General features: G+C 43.3%; 1 protein-coding gene across 1 annotated transcript; it reads left to right on the top strand.

Moving 5' to 3' along the window:
- Positions 1 to 235: 235 nt before the first annotated feature.
- LOC135549919 (ubiquitin carboxyl-terminal hydrolase MINDY-1-like) lies at positions 236 to 8983 on the top strand. Its single transcript, XM_064980309.1, has 10 exons — positions 236 to 549; positions 849 to 2377; positions 3371 to 3428; positions 3791 to 3855; positions 4990 to 5148; positions 5254 to 5356; positions 5642 to 5784; positions 5989 to 6186; positions 6492 to 6644; positions 7346 to 8983. Exons 2-10 carry the CDS (start codon positions 1661 to 1663, stop codon positions 7424 to 7426), a joined length of 1677 nt encoding a protein of 558 aa, XP_064836381.1. The 5' UTR covers positions 236 to 549; positions 849 to 1660; the 3' UTR covers positions 7427 to 8983.
- The last annotated feature ends 521 nt before the right edge of the window (positions 8984 to 9504 follow it).

Here is a 9504-nt window from a genome sequence, read left to right as displayed (position 1 = left end):
AATACAAACACATTTTAGACTTTTGTCTCTGCAATACTGCGCACTACGCAGCAAGAAGAAGACATGATGCTCATGAACACTACCAGTATATTAACACCTGCAGTTCAGTACTCCAACCACTTGTGTCCCCATGAAGATTAACTTCAAAATAATTTAAGGTAGCTGTTTTTTTAATTAATTCGCATATTTGCTATGTTTTTTTCTTCAGTTTATCTGAAATATCTTTGGTTGGCATATTATACGACATGTATTTTATGTATATAACTTGGTGCTTGACATCTAAAAAATATTTCCCCCCCTGTGGCTAATACAGCTCGTGACATCATTGTTTACAGACTGTGGTAGAGGAAGTGGAGTAAGCGAAGTCAAGATTGCGAAGAGACCGTGGAATGTAAATATCATGCCCGTTTGTCAGCCAGCGAAGCTCGTTAATGTGGACAAGTCGGTCAGTATCTTTTCGTAAAAATCTCAATTTGCTCTTGATTGGACCAACACCTGTCTAAATTCCACGACGTTTTTGCCAATTTACGCTGTCAACTGGCTTTGATGGTAAGTTGTTTTATTTTCTGCTGGTCAGCTAGCAAGCTAACAAGCTGCCACCATCATCAATATATTTGTTACATGGTAGTGATGGGCGCTACCAACTTCTGAGCGTCAGCACGAGGGTTTAACGTTAGCAAGCTATGGTCAGTAGCCAGTTCTGGTGTCACTTGACAGATGCAATATTTTCTACCACGGCTTTATAGTTCCTTTCTGAGTATTTTGTCAAACCCAGGGTCAGGAAGGAGATGTGTTGTTGGAGAATAGCGTATTATTTCACGGACTGATCACTGATCTTTTTCTTGCAGGTCTGGTACAATATAAGAGTATGGTTACTCGCATTCTGGGACGACGTTAAGATGACAGCCATGCCGCGTTAATATCCTAAAAACCTACGAGTCATTCATGTCACAAGACAAGGGGCAAGCTTGACTAGCGCCATCCCGCTCTTCACTTGTTTTCGCTGTAGCTTTTCTGTCAGTCTTCAATTGGTATATTCCCTTGTATCGTCAGGAAAAGCACAACTTTTATAACTAGTTTTGCATCCCCCCAAAGATAACTTTGCTCTAGTTTGCAGCTGCAGTGCTGAAAATGATCTATAAGATATTTGTTGTTAAAGTTTAAATGTGTGTATATATATTTTGTGTAAAGATCATTATTTATTTTTTGTTGGAGGAAATCTTGTAGTTTTACACTTGCACTAAATTTACCAGAAGCCCATGTGCAATGTCGAAAATATAGCCTATTTGTTACGACATCCCACACATGAACTGAAAGAAAATGTGCAAGTAGATATTTAAGGCCGTATGAAATCCACTCTCTCTTAGTCTGTATGACATAAAACAGACAGAGTGACTGTCGACTCTGCTGTAGCCATCCATCAACCCTGTCTTGCAAACTAAGGACACTGTTACTCAGGAATGCCAGGGAACTGATCATCAAGATTTCCTTCAAGGTTCACCTATAAGGTCACTGCCAACTTTTAAATCTGTGAATATACTTAATGTAAAGGGCTGAGTTTGTTTTTCTATTCGTATACAACCTAAGCCTGAAGTAGTCTTTACCGACGACTTGGCCTTATTTTCAGTTGATTAAGTGCTACATTGAACATTGCCCAGCTATGGCAGATTCTGGCACAGAGATAGTTGGAGGAGATCTCCTGAGCGTTGTCAAAGATGACTGCTCTCTGACAGAGGCCATTTCTAAAGAGGGCGGCCTTACAGCAGGATCGTCTGCGGCTAAAGAAATCCACGAAGCAGAGCCTTTGGACCATGAAGACTCCACCAAAGACCCATCAGTTAAGACTCCAATTATGGAAGCAGAAGGTTTTGATGGATACAGGGAAACCTCACTCACACCAACCACCACGTGTGCGGCCATGTCTGAAAACGGCACGACAGAAGATGCTCGATCCACCCTGCAGAGCCAAACTCTGACAGAAGAGAACGGGGAGAGCTCAGAGGCCACATTTGGAAGGTTGGACGAGTATAGCCAGTCAGCAACCACCGACTCTGCCTCCTTCTCCATCCCCAGCCTAGAGTTCTTCGAGGGCAACAACGGGAACGACGAGCCATTGTCCTCCTACTCTGCCCTGGGTGTCGAGGGCAGCTCCCTGTCTGCCGACGTCCCCTGCCTGGCCGACGATGTCCTGGCTGGCGTCGCTGCTGCCGCAGCCACAGGAGGGGCCACCGCCGCGGACCTAGAGCCCATGATGCCGGCCTACTACTTTGTGAAGTGGATCACCTGGAAAGAGAAGAAGACCCCCATCATCACACAGAGTGAGAACGGGCCCTGTCCCCTGCTCGCCATCATGAACACCCTGTTTCTGCGCTGGAAGGTAAAGTCGGACTGTAGAACCAGCTAGCTGGGACTAATGGGGTCCGTGACTACGCATCTCAATCGTCTTAAGTGGCTTCAGGCCTACTTCATCTGCACTGATGTCAAATCATATGATAGGGGAAAGCACTATATTGGAGGACTATTGGGGGATTTTGCATTCACTGGTCCAGATCGGTGCAGATCAAAGAAATGAGCCAAGAGAGGAAGCCACTTTAGGCTATTGAGATGCACTTTTGCTATTGAGGGACTTCAGTGGCCTTAAGGTGACTGAGAATAAGGATGAGATTGACACACTCTGAGGATGACACAGCCGAGGTGTGTAGGCAGGCCAGAATTAGTGATATGACACCGAAGGGAAGTTTCTAGAGGCAGGAATTACAGGTTCATGTTGGGGAGTTGTATTAAGAGAGGACAGAGGACTTCTGAATCCTATAATCTTGTTTGTACTATCAACATGAAAGCAGTCTGTCACTTTTAGCTTTTAAAATCAAGCAACGCAGAATTAAAGTTTATGAAGGGCCGCATGTCTGTGTCAGAGAATGCATTTTTTTTGTGACAATTTCAATTTATTTTGACATTTATTTTGTTGGGGGGGTTAGAGGTACAGTATTCCAATTCATATATAATTTCATATTCCCTTCATATTACATTTCTTCCATATATATTTATTTCACTCAGAAGAGAAAAAGCCCTCCCCATTCCACCCATTCCCGTGGGCCTGAAAGTAAAAAGATACAAATAGGTATATATATGTGTGTGTACGTGTTGGGCTTTATAGTTTGTTTCTATGTGTGTTAGGCTTTAGCTGAGATCGTTCTTCAGAGTCAAGTATATTTGTCCAGGCCTCAATTGTTCCTTGACCAGCACCATTCATTCTAATGTTATAACTTCCAATAATATCTGTATTCAACTTCACAGAATCTGTTGATAAACAAACATGGATCAAGGAAAGGGCTTATGAATGAAAATCGTGTGTGTGATTTGTCCCCAGGCCAAGCTACCCGCCCAGACAGAAGTTATCACCACAGAGGACCTGATGGCTCACCTTGGTAAGAAACATGGGAGTGTATTATGTGCACTTCCATACAGACTTTAACACTGAAGCTATTGTATTTTTCACACATTTATACACTGAGGTTGTCACTGGCACATGAAAATGCAACCAATGCATAAAAGTACAAGCAACTAAAGAGGTTGCATATTATCAGGCCGTAAACAAATGCTCATCACTGGCCCTGTGCTCCAGGAGCCAAGGGCTTAAGTAATTGAAATATCTAGCAGATTTGATAAATCTGACCATTACCATAGGGGAAATAAATTAAAGCACACATTCCTGTTTGGTCTCTGACTGTCTGAGAACCACATTATTGTTATACTCCCACAATTTGTCTTTTTGATGTTTCTGCCACAGGAGAGTGTGTATTGTCCATCAAACCCAGGGAGAAGGCTGAGGGAATGGAGCTCAACTTTCAGCAGGTAAACTCACCTCTGTATTTAACACACAAACACAGCAGGTAAACTCACCTCTGTATTTAACACACAAACTCAGGCCGGTGTCTGTCCACTTACTTGACACTCACTTATGTGTGTTAGAACATTTTTCTGAAGCTGTGTGCATGCGTGTTTTTCTGCAGGTGATGTCTTGTCTATTTTGTAGCTGTGTGGCACAAAATCGTTTGTGTGGTTGAGACTGAGTCATATTTAAGGGGAAGCGGAGTTCACTGCAGAGGCAGAAGCCACACAGGGGGCTGTTCTCACAGTAAAATCAGCTGTGTCATCGATGCTAAGCCTCACCAGTTGCCACTAGAGTACAAGAATAAGGAGCTTAGGGAACAAGGATTAAGACATACTATACTGTACCAAAGTGGCAAGATGGTGCCTGTGTGGATGCAGCCAATTAACTTAATGATGTGGTCATTAGCAGCTTTTTAATACAAAGTGACTTACAGTCAGCCCATTCTATTCAGTATGTGTGGCGGATTGCAGGAATCAAACCCATTGTCCTTGGTGTTGTAAGCACCATGATCCAACCACCTGGCTCTGACACTTGAAGCTCAATTAGATGTGCTGTTTCGACTGGACAGCTTTTGTTTTCTGACATCAGAGCTCTGGGTGTGTATAACCACAATCTGGTTTATTATTCATGGCTGAGCTCAGAGGATTGTCATCCGCTGCTCAACAGTGATAAAGAAACTATAGGCAATACCGATGTGGACCGGTATGATTGAGTGCCGGTGTCTTACAAGCCCTTGTGAATGTTGTACTACAAGATTAACCTGCATATCCATTTTGCCTCATCGCACATCAATCTAATTTCCATACCGTACATGTCACTGGAAACGTGGTGTTAACCATATGAGAAATCAATCTAGGAACAGCTGATACTGGCCTTCTGTGCAACCAACTCTGCGTTTTCATGCATGTACGATTCCATTCCAGCTCAAAATATGAATTCAAAATGGTCTGATCTCCAATTCACAAAGTTAACCTTTGTTCAATCTCTGAATCGACTGTAATCGAAACGGAAGTAAACCCCCGACCCTGGTTTCCAACTCCGTTTCCAACCTCTGTATAGTTATATGATATGTAATTTTATCTTTGATTCCACAGAACATGAGCGATGCCATGGCAGTCCTGCCAAAGCTGTCCACGGGCCTTGATGTCAATGTGCGCTTCACGGGCGTGTCAGACTTTGAGTACACTCCAGAGTGTATCGCGTTTGACCTGCTGGACATCCCACTCTACCATGGCTGGCTGGTGGACCCTCAGGTAAGCGACATTGTAGAACATGTGAAGGTAAAAGCCCTCCTTTCACAATTAATGCCCCAAATCCCTTGTTTTGGGCATCAGTTTCAAAATATTTTCTTTATCCAGAGCCCTGAGATGGTGGCAGCGGTGGGAAAGCTAAGCTACAACCAGCTGGTAGAGAAGATCATTGACTACAAGCATTCGGCCAATAGCAGCCGTGTCAGTGAAGGTATAGGACTTTCCAAATCCTTACTTCGCATACATTTGAGTTGTCACTCACCCTTGTCCTGATGAGCTACACGTGGTTCAGACTTCAATTCAAGCCCAGCTCTAATAAACTGGTTTTATTTACGAGGGTCTTGATGGGAAGTTGATCATTTAATTCCAATTGCATTCTGTACTCTCTTCCCCCCTCTTTCTCACAAGCATACATGTTCACTTGGCCATTTCCTCTGTAATACAACCATTCCCCTTGCTTTATTATGCCTCTACTTCTCCATCTCCGTGCTGTCAGGTTTGGTGGCAGAGCAGTTTCTGGAGTCCACAGCGACCCAGCTGTCGTATCATGGACTTTGTGAACTCAACACTACAGTCAAGGAGGGCGAGCTGTCTGTGTTCTTCAGAAACAACCACTTTAGCACTATGATAAAGCACAAGGTGCGTGTGTTTGTGTTTACCAATCTATAGTGTGTGTGTTTATCAATCTATAGGGTGTAACATATAGAACCTTGCAGATAGAAATGTAATATATAGAACAGACTATTCTACATGAGGCATGTAGCACGTTCTGTAAAGTTTCCTCCACAACATTCTCTAAAACGCTGCTCACTCTCCTCCAGTGAATGACTTTTGACCCCACAGGGCCACCTGTACCTGCTGGTGACAGACCAGGGCTTCCTGCAGGAGGGGGGGCTGGTGTGGGAGAGCCTGCACAATGTGGAGGGCGACGGCAACTTCTGCGACTCAGACTTCCGCCTGTGCCACCCGCCCCAGAGGAGCGTCCCCGTGACACAGCCCGAAGACCTCACGCCCCAGCAGCAGCAGAGACAGATCGACCAGGTCACCCCCACTCCACCACACAGCCTCACCGGTTTCAGTTTGAGGATACCTGTTATTTGAGAAGCACCCAGATGCAGTATCTAATGCACTACTGAGACAATCTCCGTATCTTAAGCTGCATCAAGATACTTATTCATGTTTTTTTATGGGTAGAACTGCCACACTGTCTGTGTCTAACTTGATCCTAACTTTAGATCTCTATGTACAGGGAATCATGCATTGATATTAAGGATTTAAGCCTCTCTGCACATTTCATTTCCATGACTACACGTTCACTCACCCTGTGGTGTATGCTTGGTTGCCAGGACTACCTTGTGGCCATGTCTCTGCAGCAGCAGCAGGGGGTGGCCCCGGGGCCCCTCAGTGACCTGGACCTGGCCAGACAGCTGCAGGAGGAGGAGTACCAGCAGCAGCAGCAACAACAACAACGAGGTCCCTCCCAGGCCCCAGCACAGCAGGTAACCAACCACACTGTCTGGGCATATACTAGAAGGAAAGAGACTCCTTTTTAGGCTTTAATTCAATACTTCAACAGTATGAAAGATAAATACAATACACCAGTATAGACCAGTGGTATTCAAAGTTGAGGGGGAACTGCAGTGGGGTCGCCATATTTATTTTTGTACAAGCTTTAAGAACTAAAATGTAAAAGTAAAGATTATTGTATGGCATAATATACAAATGTTTTTGAGAAAGATTTGAAAAATGTAACTGAGTAAATGTATTTATTTGTTTTAATTTGGATAAGCAATGAAAATGTAATGAATTGAAGGTTATTTCTTGATGTAAAAATCTACATGTTCAGATTTTGAAGATTTGTCATTAGATTTGGGGTGGGGTCGCGAGAAATTATTGTGGTAAAAATTTGGGTCCCCAGAAATTCTGGTGGAAAAAGTGGTGTCCCTGCTGTAAAAAGTTTGACCACTGGTATAGGCGATTGGTAAAGAAACAGTGCCCACTGGTGCTTTTTCAATTACACTACAATTTATTTGAGCAGAAAACACATTCTCTCAACACAGAGCATTATTGTACTTTTCTGGTACTGGGTTTCTGTTATCTTTGATTCACATCTGCTGAAAAAGTTCCATTGATCATCACAAACTACCTACATAGAAGCTTCTCCACTTCCTTACTCTATGACGGTTTGTTTTGCTTCAAGGTGAGAGGTCAAGCGGCGGCCCAGCCGGGAGGTTCAAGGAGACGGGAGAAAAAGGATGATTCGGACTGTGCCATATTATAGCGGCATCTAACCTTACCCTAGTCTCCATGATCTCCCTATGATTTTAGCCTGCCCTTCTTTGCATTAAGCCAACCCCTAACACACACACATATATATATATATATAACACACACACACACAGAGTTAGGGGATTGTGCCCCTGCCACCTCAATGCCAAACCCACCCCTCACACTGTTTCCTTTGAACATCCAGGCCAGAAGGTGGCAGTACTAGTCACGCTTCGCAAAACCATAGAATAGAATATTAAATGTCAATTGAGGCACCAGACAGGAAATCCTTTGCAGTTGGTGGGTTGCAGAGGCTGAGTTGTCCAAGACCCATTACAACCCAGGTAGAGTCATGAAACACATCTGTAACAAATTTGTAAAGAAGGCTAAGATCTAAATTAAAGGGCAGTCACTACAGCTCGGACCAGATTATGCATCTTAAAATGGATAATGCAGCTTTTTAAATTGTGTATAGGAGATGCAAAAAAGTTTGGTTAAAATTAGAGCACAGATGTGTCCCCCCCCCCCCCCTTCTCTGCTACACTCTTTAGCCATCCTCACAGCCTTAGAAAGCCCGGTTTTTAAGCGAACTCTGGGGAAGTCGCCATCTGCATTTACGCCATGATGGAAACTCGAGTACATTCCTGTCCTATACAGAACGGTGCACAGTTATGCCTGGCTCGAGGGCCCGAGAAGAGGATTCTGCAAGCCCAAACAAAGATATGGCTTTGAGGGCTGAGTTCCCAAAGGTCCTATCTGCTAGACTAAGCATTGGCCTAACTTTCCCTGTCCGATAGTGTACTGTGCTGTAGTTAGTAGCAGGGAGGAATTATGCAAAAGGTGAACGGATAAGGACAGTGAAGGTGTTCTTCTGGAGCATCTGTTATGAACGACTTAAGTCCAGTAGGGGGCGGTGTTAAAGATAACTATATGGGAGTAAGAGAAGTCCCATTAAAGGTCCAATGCAGCTGTTTTTTTTAATCCATTTAAAATTGTTTCTGGGTAACAATTTAAGTACCTTACTGTGATTTGTTTTCAATTAAAATTGTCAAAAAGAAACACATAGCTTCTTAGCAAAGAGCCATTTTTCAAGCAAGAATTTTGTTAGGACTGTCTTGAGTGGGGAGGGGAAAACTGTTTGTCACCAGGCAAGCCAAAACTTTTCTCATCACAGAATGACATTTCAGGCGGTCTTTTCAAATAGCCCTTATTACTAAAACGGCGTTATAATCTGTCAGAATTTCACAATATTATTCCAACCTCCAGTGTGGAAATATATAACACAGGAAAAGCACGTTGACTGCACCAGATTTTTAAGCAAACCTGGCACTTGAACCAACTATAAGAAGTCTGCATTTGATTTACAGTACTTAGGAACAAAGGCCAGTTCAGGCGGTTTCTGCAGTTTTGCAAAGGTCAGATATACAAGCCCTTTTGAAGTAGCTTTCGGGTGGAGGGGCTTTTAGCAACGCTACAGTACTAGACCACACCTTGACGCCAAGTCTTAATCTTTGCCACTTCATTTGTATTTAATTTTTCATGTCAGTAAAGGAAAATCTAAACAAACTGTCATGGTGTCCAATGACTCATTTGTCTGGTGAAGATCATTTTCACATAATCGACTCATAAATCCAGCTCAGTATCATTATCTGCTGTTTTCACCTGCAAAGCTTCATTTTCTAATACTTGTGGAATAGTTTATCAATGTTAAAGGGGTACAGTGGAACTTAATCACACGCATACAAACACTTCCACTTGTTGCAGGACCATTGCATTTTTTCAAAATCAATCATAGGTTCTTGTTTTAGCTTCTGCTCTTGCAGCCTCTTCTGGCTTTGTTTTTGGTTTCTTCCTTTCGAGGTCCTCCTGTTTCTTGTCCACTTGAACCGGTTTAAGTTTGTCCCACTCGTTCTCTCAAAAGCAGCCAGCTACTTTGACTCCTTGACCCTTTTATAAAAAATGTTTCATTGAACAACCTCAACTTCTCTGCCCCTCTTTCATTTCCATCTTTGGATGAGAGTCCAAGAAAGGCATTAACACCTCATGACCAGATGAATCCTATCATCCCTTTGAGGTCACTTGTTAAATCCA

This window comes from Oncorhynchus masou, chromosome 12 (assembly GCF_036934945.1).
Source record: "Oncorhynchus masou masou isolate Uvic2021 chromosome 12, UVic_Omas_1.1, whole genome shotgun sequence".
Classification (NCBI taxonomy): domain Eukaryota; kingdom Metazoa; phylum Chordata; class Actinopteri; order Salmoniformes; family Salmonidae; genus Oncorhynchus; species Oncorhynchus masou.
This window is presented reverse-complemented; position numbering and strand designations above follow the sequence as displayed.

Coding starts and splice junctions, on each gene's coding strand:
- LOC135549919 (XM_064980309.1), top strand. CDS start 1,661: ATGGCAGATTCTGGCACAGAGATAGTTGGAGGAGATCTCCTGAGCGTT. Junction 3,429..3,790: donor GGACCTGATGGCTCACCTTG/GTAAGAAACATG, acceptor TTTCTGCCACAG/GAGAGTGTGTATTGTCCATC. Junction 3,856..4,989: donor TGGAGCTCAACTTTCAGCAG/GTAAACTCACCT, acceptor TTGATTCCACAG/AACATGAGCGATGCCATGGC.